General features: G+C 37.6%; 1 protein-coding gene across 1 annotated transcript in view; it reads left to right on the plus strand.

The window, feature by feature from the left end:
- The first annotated feature begins 1064 nt into the window (after nt 1-1064).
- Nucleotides 1065-19438, plus strand: part of ANKRD10 (ankyrin repeat domain 10) — a 32751-nt gene continuing 14377 nt past the window's right edge. The window contains exons 1-4 of the mRNA XM_008564470.1: nt 1065-1085; nt 2778-2930; nt 7930-8021; nt 18934-19169. Of these exons, the coding sequence (XP_008562692.1) occupies nt 1083-1085; nt 2778-2930; nt 7930-8021; nt 18934-19169 (484 nt within the window). The 5' untranslated portion in view covers nt 1065-1082. The remainder of the gene's footprint in view (nt 1086-2777; nt 2931-7929; nt 8022-18933; nt 19170-19438) is intronic.

Raw genomic sequence — 19438 nt, forward strand, 5'->3', positions numbered from 1 at the left:
CCGGACTGAGGGCGGGGAGCCTTTCCGCCTCCGCGCTCTGCCCGCCGGCGGGCCGCGTCCGGGGTGGTTTCGGCTGTGGAAGGCCGCGTCGCCGGACGTGCGCGCGGGGTCCCCGGCGCGGCCGGGTAGCGACCTCCATGGGGAGGGCGCGTCCCCTGCCCGTACAGCGTCAGGGTGACGGACGCACTTTGAACAGGTTCGGCTGTCCTCGTCTCGGCTCAGGGGGCTGAGGCTGAGACGCACTGTCCCTCTCAGATGCCACTTCGGCGATGACACTCAGGCGCCTTCATGATCAGTGTTTTCTCTCATAAACGGCGAGGCTGGCGTGCAGAAGTCTTGCGGAAACACATGGGGACGATGTGACATAAGTTGTCTCAAGAAGACCCGAGCGTCCCGACATCCTCACTCCGGCCGAAGCCGCGGTTCCCTGGCCGTCCCTCGGGCTGGCTCGCAGCTCCGTTGTGTCGTTTCCTCGTAAAACGGGAAAGTCGAGGACCCGGGATGAGGCAGGAGAGGGGCCTGGGCGGCGCCTGTGAGGGGTCAGAGTCTCATCTCCCTGCAGGGCGCCTCCTGCTCTGGTCTATTTTTACATTAAACACCAGGAACCTCAAAGCTCTGACCTTAGAGTTATTAGCACCATGCTCTAACAAAGTGAGCTAACCAGCCAGCCCCATGAACCTCAAAGCTCTGGACTGCCTTTTTCTTAAAGGCTCCCCTGTTCCTTTTTTTTTTTTTTTTTTTTTGGTGACCTGTAAGGGGATCGCAACCCTTAGCTTGGTGTCGCCCGCACCGCGCTCAGCCAGTGGGATCCGAACCCGCGGCGGGAGCGCCGATGCCCTCCCAGCGCCGCACTCTCCCGAGTGCGCCACGGGGTTGGCCCAAGGCTCCCCTGTTGATTCCGTCCTCCCTGCCCTGATTAAGAATAACACAGTATTGTCTGACAGCCGGTCTACAGTCTACCGTGCTTAAGGCCTTGGATGACTCATGGTCACTTAGAATACTTATCAACACAATGATGCCTCCAGTTATTTCTGGGGATAAAAATAGCCATATCTGCTTTAAAATGCCTAATGGTATTTTAAATGGTAAGCTTTATGTTACCTGTATTTTGCCACAATTAAAAAAAAATCACTCTTAATAGTGTCTCTACTTTAGGAGAGCTTTAGCAGTAGATTTACCCTGGAGACCTGGTGTTGTAACTAGAGGCAGTTTATTTTCAACTGTTTTTAGTCATTAGGACTAGGTGTTAGATATGAAGGGGTCCTTAAAAAGCCCCTATCTAGTGTCCACTCATTCCCATCTGTGAGAAAAAGCTATATTATGGCAGAAATTTAGCCAGGACTCTGGGTTACAGGGCCCCAGCTTTTCATCCCCCACCTTGCCAACAGTTGCTTCCTTTTATATAGGTTTCAGGCATGTGTTCTTAGAAATGTGCCAGTGGTGCACAAGCTACTAACTGTTTGAGGCTTACTTGTTCCCAGAGGAATAAACATTTAAAATTTCTAATTGCACCTTGCTTTTTACAAGATACCATGTTGAACGGTATTTTCAGAATTTCCAAACACAGTTTTCTAAATTGAACCCATATGCCACAGGTTTGTCTAGGGAGCTCTCAAATGATATTAAGGATTAACCACTTTGGCACACCAAGTAATTTTCATCTTTGTTTTTGTTGAGTTTGAGACTTTTTCATCTAATCACTAGTTGATGCTTTCATTTTTCACTCAGTAAATGAATAAAGGCAATAAGTAAAAATATACAAAAGTTGTGTCTCATCATCCTCCACTCCCAGATTCAACTTCATTTAAGACAGACCATGTTTTAAATGTGTACTACAAACTGTTAAGAGTTCATTTCACATATGCATTATTGAAGTGATCTGTTCTTTGCAAGGGGAGAAAAGTTGCTAGAAGAGGTGGATAAGGAGACTTGGGGTGAGAAGGGAGTGTTGAGAATTGTTTGCTGCCTAGCTTTTTCACTAACTGCATTGTGATCCATGAATCCAGGATTAGAGAACAGGTTGGTTGAACATGTGTTTGGCACATGGTAGGCACTTGCTAAATTTGTTGAATGAGATGAATTCTTTTAGCCAGAGGCTAGCATAGTACCAGTGCCTGGCTGCAAAGTCTTGTCTTAACTTGCCAGTCTTCGTGTTAGTTACCTGCTAGGTGCAGAGCTCAGCTGTTCTATAGGCCTTTTTTGTATAGGATTTTCTTTCTATACAAATAGTTTTAAAAGACTAAGAAATAAAATAATATGGAGAATGAGTCTCAATTGAGTGTTCAGTGCTGATTTGTATACAACTGTGCAGAGTACCATCGTGCACACTGTAGAAAACAACCTTTGACCGTGAAGAGTTTGTTATGGCTACACAAATTTTCATAACCTACCAATCACTTTAACATTTTTATTATTTAGAATAGTATGTGCAAAAAAACCAGTTTTGATAGAAGTCGTTGAATAATGCCCACTGATCTTTTCTGATTTGGGTTTTTCAGTTACAAGAAAACTAAAATATTTACATGTGTGTGGTGTTAATCTGTTTTGCATTTCTTTCCATTCCTGTGTACCAACTTTCTTATAAGGACGAGGAAAAATGTTCTTTTAAATGCCTTTTAAAGTTTGCATCATATCCGGAAGGACTGACTTTATTCTCTTTTTAAAAGTTGGTAAAAATGCCACTTATCACCATTACAGAATTTAGATTATTTGTGTAGTATTTAGCCGTATACTGACGTGTCTGCATGTTTTCATCCCCTCCCATGCTGCTTTTGCAGTTGGAGTGCTTGATTCAGTTGGTGAGAGCTGGAGCCACACTCAACGTCTCCACCACTCGCTACGCCCAGACACCGGCCCACATTGCTGCTTTTGGAGGACATCCTCAGTGCCTGGTCTGGCTGATTCAAGCAGGAGCCAACATTGACAAACCAGTAAGAACCGGTGACCGACTTTGTTTGCTTTCGTTTTTTCTTTTTCCAGTTATGATTACTCATGTGTTTTAAACTGAAGCCTTAAATTAGAATTTTGATAGCTTTACCTGAGGGCAAACGAATTTGTTTCTTCAACTGTTTGTAGATAATAGGCCCTTTGGATGGCCATGCTTTCTGTTTAATAGAGTACTTTCACCTAATATGGGATTTCCTGTGATTCACTGTGATTTAGGGTGATTTGCCTGAGGTTAAGGCTGGTAATTGAAGGAGTCTGGCCTTGAGCCCAGGTTTCTTGGCTTCCCTGCTCACAGTGGCCTTAGCTTCGTTTCCACAGATAATTGTGAAAATATCCATACTAACAAAAGAAGGGCCATTAAGTCAGCTCCAAAGTGAGTTAATGTTGCTTCAGATACTATTTGGGGATGATGACTAGATGCAGGTAAGTAGCTAAGAATCATTTACTACATAGGAAGAGTAAGCGACTCAAGGACTTTGTAATTTAAGATTAAGTTTACAAACATGTACGTAAGTGTGCCACATTTCTCATGGTGTGTTTTCAGTATCTTTTTACCTAAGTGAAACACACACGTGAATGTTTAGATAACTAGTGACTTGATTACATAAGACAAGCATCAGAAGCATCCAGTGGGTAGTCTGATTTGAAGCAGTCCCCAGATTCAGCATCCTGTCTGAGGGTGCATTAGTCTGAGGGATTTGTTCCACAAGCTCCAGTAGTCATTCTTTATGTTCTGTTTTTTTCTTTCTCCTGTTGTTAAACCTTTTTTTCTGCTAATAGTCATTGAGGTCGTGTTGTGTGTATAGGAACTTTTATTTCCTCCTTTTTGCTTATCTCTGTTGTTCCCAACATTCATTCCTTGATTATAGCCAGATATAACGTAATTGCTAGTCCCTCTCCTAAAGATAACTCAGCTACCCACCTAAGCAACAAGTAATTAAAGAAAAACGGTGTTTTTTGTCATGGTTTAAAACAAGGGTCAATGGGAAAGGAAGGGAGAAGAGGGCAACGTGATCTCCTTAAGAAACTTTCAGTAGAAAACAGCGTAGAGGACATTGTCCAGGATTTTAGGAGTGTTTCTGTTACTGAACTGAAATTTGGGATATGAAACAACTTTTATACCTCTTCTCTTCCTTCCATCTCCATGCAAGTGTGCCTTTAAGTACATATATTTCTCTGCCACTTTGTTACTTTCACTCATATTCGAGAGTCAAGACTGATCTACTGTGTACCCATATGTGCTGAGCATTGCCTCTCCGTCCACTCGCTTCATGTCCTGCATTCTCCCCTCCCTGTCTTCTAGTAGAAAGGGCACTGTAGGCTTGATTCCAGGTTCCACTGTCTCATCTCTCTGGCCTTGGGCAAGTCATTTAGTCTGTGGCTCAGTCTTCTTATCAATAAAATATGGATAATAATTCCGTGAATGGCAGTAATTAATATTTAGTATTAATGTAGATTTAAGCATTCTATATGTTAATTTTCATTAAATTGTTACATAGCATATCTAACTTAGAGAGGTCTAAAGAAATTGACTAATACTGCTTTTCAGACCTTTTTAAATCCAGAGTCTTCCTTTTCTAGTAGTATTTTATAGCAGTTCAGTGTTTTCAGATAAAGTGGTGGGAGTGAGGGTATGCTCTGCCACCTTCCTCTGAGGTGTTTCTTGGTAGCACTGCGTGGAAACTGCTGTACTTTGCTTACCGTGGCAGGACTCCCCAAATCTTTCCTTCTCCTTGCAGCCCTCCAGGTATTTAAAATACTCACCTGGATAAACATCCCCAAGTCCTCACGTGTACTGAGGGTGTTGTTTGGAGTTATTAAACCTTGGAATTCCTGGGTAAAGTATCTTAGGTTGTTGTGGTCTCCCAGCATATGGTGCTTAGTTCTGAATCTCAGATGTCCTCTTGCTCTGTTGTGTAGTGGTTGGACTGCGACTATTTTTGTGATGGGCACCCCATGACCTCTGAGGTCACAATAGCACTTTTGTTAGTTCCCCCAACACACTGTTGACTCACCTCGAGGTAGGCAGTTTTTGTCATTTCCCACATAAACTGTTAAAAAGCCAGATCCAGGTCTTTGTCATTCTTTGTTGTTTGTGTGCATTTAATTTTTTTGAACCTGACACAGCATTTCTTCTTAATACTGTGCTAGTTTTAACCCATCTTCTAGTCTGTTAATCTTTTGGCATATTAGCTACTCACCGTTCCAGATTCATTTTCCTCAGTGTTAATACAGACTTTCTTGGCCGTATCTCAAGTTAGCCCGTAAGACTGCTAAAGCTCAGAGGTACGGTCTGCAGCCTCAGTATTCTGAGTTTCCCCAAAGAGGGAATGGAAGTTAGTTTTCATGTGATTTATTTCTAGTGAGTCTATATTGCCCAGCCTTGGTAAGTATTTGTGAGTCATCTTTTTAATACTCTTCCAGAATTTTGCTGTCATTTGATGTTGCCTTTAGTTTCTGGTAACTAGATTAGAAATCAATTTTTTCTTTATTAAAAATAAAGGTGTCTTGCCTGTCTTCAGATTTCTGGCACCTCTCCAACTTGCCTTTATCACTCTGTTTGCTATAGTTCTAGAATCATACTGCACAGTTTTTGGTTCTTTTGAGATGTGACTGGTCTGAACTGGAGATTTGAGTACCATGCGGATGGCTCTTTACAATAAGTATCTTTTCTCTTGGCTGCACGTTTCTTTAAATAGTGTTTGTTCTGCCCTTAAAGATTGTTCTCCTTGTGGAACATAAAACAGGAGCCATGTAGTTTTGCTTTTTTTCTGTCCTATTAATACCCCACCATCTTTTTGAAATAATATATAGCAAACCTTTTTCATCTTGTTCCCAGTATAGCTTTAAAAACCATTTATTCTTGAGCATTTTTTGCAAAACCTCATCTAAATCTTATTTCTGGTTTTCCTGGCCGTTTTTTAGTGAAAGTTTTTATTTGTCCTTGTTACTGAGCAAGGGTGCTTGCTGCCCCATGCACACAGAGGCCCATACCACATAACCAGCTTCTGTGAGAAGAAAGGCTTCATTAGCAAAGTAAGACTGGCCTGGAGACAGATGATACAGCTCTCAAATCTGTCTCCCAGATCCTGGAGCTGAACAGGCTTTTAAAGGAACTGTCAGCAAACTTGGTTGGCTAGCTCTGAATCAGGTCATATGAGGAAGCAATAAGGGATTGGTTAGTTCCAAGTTGATCCAAATATGGTAATGAGGCAAAACTGATTGGTCAGTTCTGAACCCATTCCTCTGAATGGTCTAATCTGGATCCAGCACCTCGGTGGAGAATGTTCAAGCCTCTGAGGTCATTTGGAGGGTATGGTCCTCTCTCTCTGCCATTGCTCAGCTTATACCCTGCAAGACAGGTAGTTTTAGATGGTTACATCCTTATTATGTACTTCTTCTCTCCCCTCCCTGGCTTTTTGGGAGGATAGGACTAGGTTTTTGCTTTTTTAAACATCTGAATTCACCAGGTAGTTCCTTGTATGATTTTCTGTGTTTCTTTCTTCAAAGATAGGCTTTTTCTCGGTGCGCTCACTGGCTGAGCACGGTGTGGGCGACACCAAGCCAAGGGTTGTGATCCCCTTACCGGTCATCTGGCTGAGCACGGTGTGGGCGACACCAAGCCAAGGGTTGTGATCCCCTTACCGGTCATCTGGCTGAGCACGGTGTGGGCGACACCAAGCCAAGGGTTGTGATCCCCTTACCGGTCATGAAAAAGACTAAAAAATAAATAAATAAAAGATAGGCTTTTTATTTTAGAGCTTTATATCTCTTTATATTCTGTTTAGAGCTATTTAGACTCTTGTTTAAATAAATGTATATACACTTTTTCCTCTACTGAGCAGTTGAGTCTTTCATATCCTATTTTTCTGTAAAATAATCACCATTCTTTCTTTTTGCTTTGTTTCCTCCATGATTTTATATGCATTGGTGAAGGAGCTCAGATATTTACTGAATTTATGAGTGAACTGTTTTCTGAGTGCCACGTACGGTGCACAATTGTTTCACTCCTGCTTTTTATCTTTATCCCTTAATTATGTGAGTTTATCTACTTCCAGGTTCAGCTCCTAGTGACGTTTAAGTGTGATTGATTCAAGAACTGTTGCTGCCTAGCCCTCAGAATTTCCCAGACAGAAAGTTATAAATTAATTTTTCTAAAAGAAATGACTTCCTTCTTTTGATTGCCTGTATATTTGATTACATTTACCCTACTTAACTCTTCTTTACCTGATAGCCTATGAAAACAGCATTTTACATTTTTTAACATTCATACAGCGTAAACCACTTCATCTTCTTTTGGACAACTGTGCTGGTCTTCCTGAGTCTGCTCACTTCCTTTTGCCTCTGTTGTGTCCTTCATGCCACCTCCACCATCCTTTTCTAAAGCACATATCTGATCAACAAAGCTTGCTATGTTTTGTTCTCCCTTCTTTTTGCCTGATTGTCTAACCTCAAACCATCTTGTCTAAGATGTCCTGGTTCAAGTTCAAGATAGAAAATTCAAGGTAGACACTGATTTTGACTCAGTTTGGCATTGCAGTAGACGTAGAGGAACATGGATAGATTAGATCATAAGTCAGCTATTATGTGCTATTTTTTGGCCTTGATTACTATTTTAATGCGATTTTGTTGTTGGATAATTATTTTGGGTTTATATACAACACATTGTGCTAAGATCTAGTGTAAAATGATTTGTAAATCACCATTGAGAGCATTCAAGCTGTCACTACTGGAGATGCCCTAAGATTTTTGGTCAATGACTTCTAGCTAAACATTTTGGAGAATGTGCCCCCCTCCCTGTCCTGCTTTTATCTTTTTATGCATATATTTCTTTGAATATTCTGCTTCAAGTTTTGCTCACCGCACTATTTTATTTCAAGTGTGAATGAGAAGGTCTCTGGCCTATGCCAATTATTTTACTTAAAAAAGTCAAAGGTTTTGTTAGATCTGAGTATGTGTGAATGTTGCTTTTTGCTGTTTCAGGACTGTGAGGGTGAAACTCCCGTTCACAAGGCGGCTCGCTCCGGGAGCCTGGAGTGCATCCATGCCCTTGTGGCAAGTGGGGCTCGTGTCGAGTAAGTGTCTTTGCTTATTATTCCTAGCTGAAGACACAGTCAAGGGTGTTTAATTTTAAGGCAGTGTTTAGAACAAGCCGAAGTCCTTAAACTTCATTTTTAAAATTAGTAATATAATTTTGCCTTTTAGATTAGTTAATTAATGTTAGTGAGGAAAATTGCGTGGATTGAGTTGACCACTAGCAGAATGGGGCTGAATTTCACAGGAGCCTCAGAATTCTTGTCATGAGAAAGAGCATGAGAAAGAACAGTTAACAGTTTGATTTGGAACTTGGCATCGTTGACTTTGCCACTAACTAGTTGTCACCGTGGGCAAGTCTTCAAACTTTTCTTTGCCAAGTTTTAATTTCTAAACGAGGGGATTGGATTGGATTAGAATTTTTTTTTCAGGCTTTTTTCTTGAAGACAATTAGCTTTTCGAAGTTTTGATTTCCTCATCTTACCAGATGTGAGAATGTTATGTTTTAAAGCCTATTAAGACTTAATGATTTATAGCTCCTTGTAAAATAGGAGTTTAAGTCTGTACATTAAAGACTTCAAACTTAGTGTGAGCTTTTGATACTGATGGCACTGTTTTAGAATATCCTTGTTTTAGCCCAGTTTACATCAACTAGCTTATTTATGTTTTGATGGAACAATCTTAGTGTTTAAGTGTGCTAATTTAGAAATGTTATATTGTATGCAAATCATTAGCTAGTCATTATATACTTATTTTAGCTATTAAATTTATTTGTATTAACTTTCTCTTAAATTTATATTATAAAAATTTTTCTTCTGCAGTTCACAGCATTAACACAATGGATGCGGTTTTCACCCTTAAATGTTGATTGTAAGCTATAGAGCTGTAATAACCAAAATAACTGATAATATCAGCTTTTTTGTTTTACCTTGTGTTATGAATAATTCATAAAAATTAATTATAAACCACTTTATTCTAATTGGAAATGTGAAAATTTAGACTTTGAGAGAAATAAAACCCACAAAACTAACTTAGTTTAACCCTTTGGTTTCCATTTCATTGTTTTGACTCTGTATTACAGTAAGTATTGAAAATAGATCCTGGACAGCAAAACCATATAGGTTAATGCAAGGCATGTCCAATGACCAGAGGCTGTCATTAGTCTCTTAGTATCTTAGCTTCTGTTCCATTAGGTATTATTGGCAAGATTAGTCAGTAGTTTGGATCCTTTACTAATGTAGTGTTTTAGTTATAAATATGGCCTGTATTAACTGTTACATTGCAGGGGCCCTTGTGACCTCATATGTAGTTATGACATAAGGTAATGTAAAAACAATTGATAATGTGAATATATTTTGTACAATTTAAAACATTGAGATGATTCTCAATGAATTGCCTTAAAGCAGATTTATAGATGTAGTTTTCTTAGCTGTATTTAGATTAAAAGCTCCGATCTTTAATTTTAATAACAGAAGCTTTGATTATAAAATGCAGAGTCATATATAACATAATTGATTACTTAATTGTCATTTACTGAAATAATGAGTAATTAGAAGTTGATATATTTAATGACTTATTTTCCTAAACAATGCTTTAATTGATCCTGAACACTTTATTACAGAGATATTAGTTTTATTCATTTTAATGGATAGCTTAATCCTTTGAGCCAATAAATATCTATCTGTCCTCTTTTTTTAGTCAATGTCTTTTTAAAAATGAGAATCTTTTATTTACAATTCTGTCCTTGGTTACAGAACTCTCAAGTGTTTCTTTTCCACCAGGTGTGGCTGAGCATGGTCTCGAGGGCCAGTCTGTTTTTCCTTCTCAGTATAAGAGCCACCCCCTCAAGACCCTGCACTATGGTGACTTCCCTGGACTGAGCTTTCACATTTTTTTTAGAAGAAATATTTATGAGCTACCTAGCCAAAAGCTATTCTTAAAATTATGTCTTTGGCCTGGAGATAGAGCACAAGTAATCATTATTTATTGCTTTTGTGTGTGTGGTTATTCAGTTTCAACATCTAGATAAAATGTCAGTTTTGCCAGTAAATTAAGTTGTTAATTGCTTCTTGATATCTGTTCTGTACATTTTTATAGTTTGCCCCATTTAGTCCACCAACACATTACAGTTTGAATCTCCAAAATAATGGTACTTAGGTCTATGTTACTTGTTCCCTATAATGATGCTTATATATTAAAGTTTAGTCCTAGCAAATAATACGCCTTCCTTTTTTCCAAAAAAATCAAGAGGCACAGAATTAATTTACTTATTTAAAATTACTTACTTTTTCCAGTTTAGAATTTGCCAGATGATTCTTTATGTTATTACCTGCTATATTTAGGAGGTAATATAAATTCCTTTTTTCTGTGAATCGCTTGAAAGCTGCCTCATCTCAGTATTTTTAAATTAATGATTTTATTCCTAATTCCTACTTTGTGTTTTATATATCTGCTACATACAGTGGCCAGAGTATTAAATTGTTGTGCTTTTTTGATCATCGGGTAGATAATAAGGAGGGTAATATATTAAGTGTCTGTGGCTAGAATGGTTTGTTATATAACTTACTTGTTAATGTAGGTTGCATCTATAAGATAACGCATTTCAGCTGCTGTGCATCGTATTAAATTTTCTAGCACCACACGTGAGTATGTTAATGGACTTTCTTTTTCTTCTCTTATTTTAAATCTTGAGTTTTGGTGCCAAGTTTTCTTTTCCATATGAGGTTCTTTTTCTGGCTTATATGATGGTCACTGTTATTTGCCATTCTTTACGTCTGAAAATTAGAATACACTGGGTTAAATCTCAGTCCTGTAACCAGAATGTTTGTGTACTTTAAAGGATCTGAGTATAGAGTTTTCATTACTTAGGAATTGTCATCATCCTTGATCTTGCTTCTGGGGTCATTCAGTTTTTCCACTGTGACCAGTGTTTTAATGCTGCTTGCTTCACACTTAGGGTTTTTGATTGGAAGAAGGGCATATACTAACTCAGAAAATTGGTCACTTTTCCATTTGAAAAAGCAGAAGGTTAAGTCTTAATGTGATTTTGGAGAAAGACTGTTGAAAACTTGCTTACTGTTTGCTAATAATTAAGAAGACCTTTTTTACTACCAACAATTGTAAATAGCAGATTTTCAGCCTTGGATTAGCTTAACTTTTAGTATTTTGGCACCAATTAATTTTGGCTGCTTCTTTGTCTCTTTTTCCTTGAGAGGTAAAGTGGAGAATGTTTCCATATCAACCAAATATTAAAATAGCTTTTCTTTATGCCACTGAGTAGAAGTAAAGGGATTTAGCTGGATTTAGAGTGAAACCAGAAGGTCTTATATCTCAGGCAAATTTGCTACTCCATTTTAATTCCAAATTATACGGATGCTAGTGTTCAGTGACAAAGTGTCCTACCTTTCTATAGGAGAGAAGTTCTTTAGAAGCTGTTTATCCTGTGTTAACCATATCTTCAAGTGGGCTATGTATATTTTAACTTAATTATTTTGATCCCGAGAGAAACTTAACTATGATCATTAGATAGCAAGAGAGGCATCTATAGCCTTATCTGAGCACATTCACTGACTCACTCTCAAAAAATCTTTCTTGCCTAATTTAGAAAACAGGCACAGTGGCTGTAATAACAAAAGTATACAATATGATGTTAGTAGACATTTTGTAGTACTGCAAAAAAATGCTGCTGAACTTTTAGAAATTCTTAATTAAGATGGAATTGGTTTAGTTTGGTTCATAATTGGTGGCCATTTTTGACCTACCTTCCTTGCTTCCCGTGGAGCCCTGTCTAGAAAGCACAGTTTCCATCAGGGCAGATGCGAGTGGCGAGCCTGTTTAGTATTAGTGTAGAAATTCATTTGCAGCTTTTGCCCTTGACAAGATGTAACCCCAGTTCATTTAATTAACCATTTATTTTTGAAATTTGTGCTTTCTTGTCATTTGTTCACTTATAGGCCCTTCGGGATAATAGTCCAGATAGGAAATTTATTAAAATGATGAGCACTCTGAGTTAGTATTTTCTGACTTTAGATCCTGTGAATTCTATTCATCCTTACATCCTAGCGTTTGCCTCCCTCACCTGATTGTCACTATACCACACCTGTCTGATCCTGCTATTTCCTGGTTCTGTGTTTCAGGATGGAGGAATTACTTCCTAAGATAGCTATTAAAGTTCTGCTGCCAGACAGGAACAGGTGGAAGACTGACAGTATTCCAGAGTTGTTGACAAATTTACAGTTTTGATTAGTTTTCATAAAAGTTTGAATAATATATAGGTTTAATAATTGTTTAATCATTGCTTTTAATGTATGCAAACATAATTGCGGTTCAGTTGCAGTGTAAAACTATGTCAGTAATGTTGAACTTGAAATGAAAACTTGGCACCAAATTTATTTAGGTAGAAACTTTATTACAAATAGTTTCTTCCTGTTGTTAACTGAAGAATATGTTTAAGAAAGTCTTCATAATTATATAAGAGTTTGGATACCAAAGGGTTAAAAATACACATGTATTTTTTTTACTGAAATTTTAGATGTTTGCTAATGTTTTGTCTGTACAAATGGACATTTAGTAATGTTTACTTTTTTTTTTTTTTTTTTTTTTTTTTTTTTTTTTTTTTTTTTTTTTTTTTTTTTTTTTTAATGATTCCATGTATTTGCTTATTTCCATCTAGGAATAGTTACTAATGTATTTGAGATACAGCATACCAAATTTTAAAGTAACCAGAATCGTGAGTTGATGGTTTTTAGTCCATACTGTTAAACTTATGTTGAAATATTGACCTATTTAAATTGGCTTCATGCTAAGAAAAAAAAATTACCAAAGGTAATTTAAAAGGCAGTGTTTTAGAGCAGTAGCTCTTGGTGAAGGTGGTCACGTGACAGTGGCTTAAGCTCAGTGAATGCGCTTCTGCGCCTCACGTGTGTGTATATGTATTTTTAATCCAAATGTTGCGTGCGAATATGTGATCCCTTAATATTTAAGTTTCCTGTTTTATGAACCATTGCCCGTTTTAAATCACACAGAAGATTCTGAATCTGTAAAAACTACACATGTCAATGTTTTACAGCTACGTAATTCGAATTGACTTGATTTTTTCAAGTAATCCTAGAAAGGGGGAGCATTCCATATAGAAACTGCTGAAACTGCCACAGGTGCTTCTCCGAAAACCTTACAGTTGTGGCATTGAATGTTCAGTATCGCTTCCTTTCTGCACACAAGGCATACTGTTGAGGTATTTGTTGCGGTGATTGGTTTTAATGCTAATCTAGGAATTCAGATATAGATTCTATAGATTTGCATGCTTTGCTTACCCTAATTTATGATATCTACCTTTTTATTTGTAAACTAACAATAGCTAAGTTGAGATCAGAATTTTAACAGAAATATTATTTATATTAAAATGTGGTTATCTTTTATTGTCACATGGCATTAACAAAAAGAAAACATCCTGAAGGTGATGTGACAACTCGGATTCTAAAAATTATACTTCAGGTATTTCCTGATCCGTGGTTTCTCAAAATAAATTTTTTTAAAAAACCATTTCTATTAGAATGGCTTCTCGTATATTCTGGAATTGTGGCACTATAAGTGGAAAACAGATGGGACACTAGCTGACAGCAGAATGAAGTTTTATTTTAAAGTTCTTTGTGGGAAGGAATTCTTAGGTATAATAAAGTTTAATAGTCTGTATAGAATATTCTTACAAAAATATGTGTAAGCATTTGTGTTTTAACTTTATTAAAATTAACGTTATTTTGATTCATTTTTGCCCGTTATTTGGCAGAACATTTAATTCAGAGTAAAGATTATTCTGTCTTCCCGTGTTTTAATATTCCAATTTTGAAAGAATAGTAGGAACTATTGGGAGAAAAGGGGTGGCCTGCCCAACGATAGCTTTACATAGTCTTGGTGAACATTACATGAACTATAATTTACAGATATAAGCATAGTCTTTATAGTTCTCATAATAAATTGTAGCAAGTTTAGCTTACCAGCCTAAAAATCTGATCATGCCAACTTTCTTTGAAAGAAAATCAAGTTTTAAAACTTCTACAAACTAGAACCAGTTTGAACGTCAAGTTGACTACTGTCTTAATTTTTAAAAATCTCTGCCCGTTTTCAAAGATTGTTTGAATGGATGTTGGAGAGGGTTGATGAGAGCTTTAGAACAACCTGACGGCACCCTCCTCTTGTCAGAAATTGGTGGAGGTGCATTTTAGATCAGGCACATCTGTTTGCCCATATCCATCAGACTGCTAATGTTAAATTCGGAAGTGTATGTGTTTTGAAGATGTAGTCTAAAAGTAATGTGTATACTTTTTTAGTACCTCAATTTTCATTCAAAACACAGTTTTTGAGAGTATTTCTTATGCTTTCAGGTACTTTAAGTTTCCTTTTGGAAAAGTGTGTGTAAATACCGCAATCCAAGTTAACTTTGTCCTTACTGATACCTCACTTGAGGTTGATAGGTGTGGCCTGGCCAGAGTTAGTACTGTGTGATCATACAATATGCTCAGTAAATATCTGTGTACTAAAGAGTAAAGGGTGAACTGACTGTTTAAAAAAAATGCTAAAACAGAACAAAGTACTAGATTCAAATGTGAAATAAACATAGAACCTGTGAATCAAGTGTTTCATTCATGTGCTCACCTCCCTTGAATTTTAAGAAAGTAAAGCAGGATAGCTTAGATTTAATATCTACTTAAACTTGGAACACTAGAGTTTGAAGGTTTAGTAAACTTGATACATTTTAACTAGGATTACTGTTGTAACTCTTAAAATAGCAAAATTGAAATATTGCTTAATAAACAGGAAAGTATATATGAAAACAGGATTTAACGACCTGAGCCTAATAAGTTTTGAGAACTATACAATCTAATGATTGTTTATTCTGATCTTTGACTTGGAGACCCACATGATTTTCAGCCTCTATGATTAATTTGAAATTAAAGTATAAAAAATAGTTTGAGGAATTTGGGACCCCTGAAGGTAGTTCTCACCTTGTCCACATCAAGAAACTTGCTAATTGCATTATAAAGCACTTCGAACATGTCACAGAAAACACTCATTGGAATAGGGATGATCGTTTCACCTCCAAGTGTGCTGTCAAAGTGTGCCTTTTGTTTCACATCCTTCTAAAGTTTACTTTTGGGTATTTTTTTGGTATTTAACATTTTGTGTCAGATTTGGCAACTTCTAGCAAGTTATCTTTTTATTTGAATTGAATAGTGTTTAAAATTAATAGACTTTTTCAGGAAATTCATTATTAAGTATAGAGGAATACTTAACCAGTATCATCTGTTTCGGTAAATGTTATTGAACAGATCCAGCCAGCTGCCTGTTTTTGTATGGCTTGTAAGCTGAGAATAGTTTTTACAGTTTTAAATGGTTGAACAAAAATCAAAAGAATTACATTTTGTAACACATAAAATTATATAAAATTCAAGTTTTAATGTTCTTATAAAGGTTTATTGGAACATAACCACCCTCAATTGTTTGAGGCTGCTTTCAGGCCATAACGAGAGTTGAGTAGTTGGGACTGAGAATACATGGCCTACAAAGCCTAAAATATTTACTGTGTAGCCCTTAATAGAAAAAGTGTGTACCTCTGGATTAGGTGATTTCAGGTCAGTTTCTATAATGTGCACTACACATTAAAAAACTTGTAAGTGCTGGCTTTCTGTGATGTGAGCAGAAAAGAACTAGTGTGTTTCACAGGGGATAATGTTTCTCAATGGAGATAATGTAGGAGAGGAAATGGGAAGGGGCAAGAGAGGGGTGGTGGTTGGTTTTTGTTGTGTACCAGGATCGGGTTTTAACAGAGTCTTCCACTTGACTATGTGTTGTGCACATTTAGTCCTTAGTAACGTGAGAAATAATACAATTGAAGTCTTCTTTAGCTCACTAGAAGCAGAGAGAGGATACTTTCTATTTCTGGTAATAATACATGGATAATGCCAGTGCCACCTAAATGTTCAACAAAGTTATACTCTCCTCTAATTCTTTCACGATGGCCGTGTGTTCCAGATTCTGATATCTTTTCAGCACATTTTCTAGAATCTTTTTTTTTTTTCCTTTTTGTCTTTTTTACTGACTGGTAACGGGATCACAACCCTCGGTGTTGCGCCCGCACCAGCGGCGCTCAGCCAGTGAGCGGGAACCGGTCTCCACATGGGATCCGAACCCTCGGTGGGAGTGCCGCCGCGCTCCCAAGCTGCGCACTCTCCAGTGCGCCACTGGGCCAGCCCTAGAATCTTTTTTTTTTTTTTTGTCTCCTTTTCATGTCTAACTTCAGTCCCCAGAAATGATGTGAGAAGCCAGTAGAAGTTCAGTTTGACTTGTGATTGTTCTTTCTTGCTTGCTTGGTCTATACGTGGAGTAGATAGTATGAGTTGGCTGTAATCCTTTTGAGCTTTTTTTAGTTAAAATAAGTTTTGAAGATGATATTTGGTTGGCTCTAGTCTAAGTCGGGAAGGAGGCGAGGCAGGGAGCCTTGCCAGCATTATCTATGTGTAGGCAAATGCCCCCACTCCGACATTAGTCTTCAATGTTACATTTCCTTGGAAGAACAGTAAAGTTACTGTTCTAACCCAGATTCAGTCTAGTGCTCAGTTTCTGAATGAGTAGTAAAGGAGTTGATTGTATTTCAGATGGGTGTTCATTTAACAACTTCAGTATGTTGGCTTGCCCCTTAAGTGACTTAATTTTCCTCAGTGAACTGGCATTTGTGATTGTAAATGCCATTTAAAAAATCTATTTACTGTTTTTTATTCTCTGATCCACTAAAGAGCCATCTTTACTCAGTTTTATTTAGTACCTTAATTTGTCCTCATATTAAGTAAAGAGAGCAGGTCCATGCTTATCTATAGAAATAATTGTCTTTTTAAAATTTTTCTTATGTTCAGAGTCAGTATCTTTTCAAATTTTGAAGAGTTTTAAAATTTTCATATGGCAGCTTACTTCTCTGTTCATATTCTTAACAGAGTAGACCTTTCTAGACCATCTTCACTCCTTTTTTTTTTTTTTGTCCTTTTTGAGACCGGCCGCACCGCGCTCAGCCAGTGAGCGCTGTGAGCGCACCGGTCATCCCTATATAGGATCCGAACCCGCGGCGGGAGCGCTGCTGCGCTCCCAGCGCTGCACTCTCCCGAGTGCGCCACGGGCTCAGCCCTCACTTCTAATATCTTCTGAAAATGAAATACACCATTTTTACAAAAAGTCATCCAGCTGTATGATTAGGCTACACACTTAATATTTGTGTATATTTCAGTAATAAGTTGACTTCATTTTGTGCACATGCAGTTGATATAGTTCAGTCTGCCCAAACTGTAGTGTTTCCTTTTCATTTAGTTAACATATTCAAATAAAAATATCACAAAATGCTAGAATAATTTTCATTAAAATTCACAGCCATGAAGTTTTATGCCGAATAAAATGTCAATTTTAATTTCTAATAGTCCTATACACAACTGCCTTATATTTTTTAGAAAACTTTGTTGGTTTTGGGATTCTCAAGTCTTGTCTGTTTTATACCTGATCAGATTGGATTTGGGCTTGTCCTCAAAATGTATAATACATTTCTTTATCTCATACTTCAGAATATGGAGACATGTTTAGTGAGTGTCTAAAAACAACTAATTTTTTATTTCTGAAGTTGGTGCTTTATGAGTATGACAGATGGAAATAATACCACGAGGCTGTTAACCTTATGAATAAAAAAAAGCATTATTTTAAAAAAAGCATTATTTGTCCCTAATTCTGTAATTTTCACTCTCACATTTTTTTTTATTTTTACTTTTATTTTTTGCATTAACCATAATCCTAAGAAAACAAGAACATTAGGGTTTCTGGAATGGTTGTTTTAATGACGCAAAATAAAGCCTTTATTTGATCACTTCTTTGCTATGTACCTAGTATAGTTTGCTGAACAGGTATGGCCACTATCTTTGCTGTTTAGTACCTCTGCAATTTGAGTTTATCAATCTGCAGCTAACAGAATGTTTGCTTTTTTATAGATTTATTTCACAGAGCAGTGTGTGTTGTCTTCCGGGGGAACTTCAACATGGAATTGCTTTTGGTTCCCCCAGTTTTAATTAAGTATCCTAATTAAGGTTTGCAAGTACAGCTTATTCTATTTTATTCAAATCTTTCTCATATGTTCTGCCACTTCTTGCTTTAATCTGAGTCTTAGCTACTATAGAGGGCATAAGACCTTTGCTTTTTAGTGTTATTAGTCAAGTAAGATGTTGGTTCTTTATTAAGATTTTTAGCCTAGAGAATGAATTCCTAGGACAATATTGAAAGGTTTTCCCAAAGAAATATTTACTCAAATGCTCTAGAATGCCAAAATGTAAATTTCCTAATAAGCAAGGGCAAAAAACAGACAAAAAAACCTCAGCTTTTCAGATCTGGAATTTGGTAAGTTATTTTAACATCAGGACACCCTTCTAAACTTCCACTTATAGTGTCACATGTTAACATAAAATCTGGCTTCCTGTTGGTAAGCAGTTTTGTTTTTAGGAAGCCAGTTATGAATGCCATGGACAATTTAGTACATGTTTGTTTGTTATGATTTTACTCGAGCTAAAGGAATGGGTTATTAAAATTAAGTGCAGATAATATAGAATTCAAGTTAAGTCTGAAGTTAGCATAAATTTAGATTCTTCAGACTAACATAAAACATGATTTTAAGTTAAATAGGAAGATGCCTTTTTTAAAAGTTTCGTATATTGATTTTTTTTAAATTACTGTCTTCCCAAATCTTGCTTAGAAATCAAATGTGTATGAGAGAAGTTAGTTACAGAGCTAGAGTGATTAACTACTACTTTAATGAAGATTTGCTGTAGATTTGTTTACTCTTTCATGTCACCTTCAGATAGATAGTCAGTGCAGCAGGAGCAGACCAGCCTCAGGTGCGAGTGGGAGCTAATTCCATGCTTTTGTGTTGTACAGCCTGAGAAATGCCAGTGGCCTGACCGCAGCAGACATTGCACAAACCCAGGGTTTCCGAGAGTGTGCCCAGTTGCTCTTGAACCTCCAGAATTGTCACCTGAACCGTTTCTATAACAATGGCACCTCAAATGGGGGTCACCAGAGTGTATTTCCTACTCACACTAGTGTGGGAACAAATCGAAAGAGATGCTTGGAAGGTTCGGAATCCTTTGGAGTAAAGAAAGCTAGAACTGAAGGTGAGGTTGCTTTGTGGGGTGGAAGGCATGGTAGTTTTTCCTTTGTTTAACGTGTTTTCTTTTCATGGCTGAATGCACCTGTGAGATGAGACCTTCTCTTCAGGTGACAATCGGCCTGGAGGACTCTCAGGTGGTGTTGGAGGAGTTCTGTCCTGTGTTGCCACAGTGAAGATGGGCCACTTAATCAAGGGAGGGTTGCGAGGGAAGTGTGACGGCGCAGACATAAATGTGTGTGTAACTTTCTGAGTGCCTGTGCGCACACGAGTTAG

This window comes from Galeopterus variegatus, unplaced genomic scaffold (genome assembly GCF_000696425.1).
Source record: "Galeopterus variegatus unplaced genomic scaffold, G_variegatus-3.0.2 Scaffold187, whole genome shotgun sequence".
Lineage (NCBI taxonomy): Eukaryota > Metazoa > Chordata > Mammalia > Dermoptera > Cynocephalidae > Galeopterus > Galeopterus variegatus.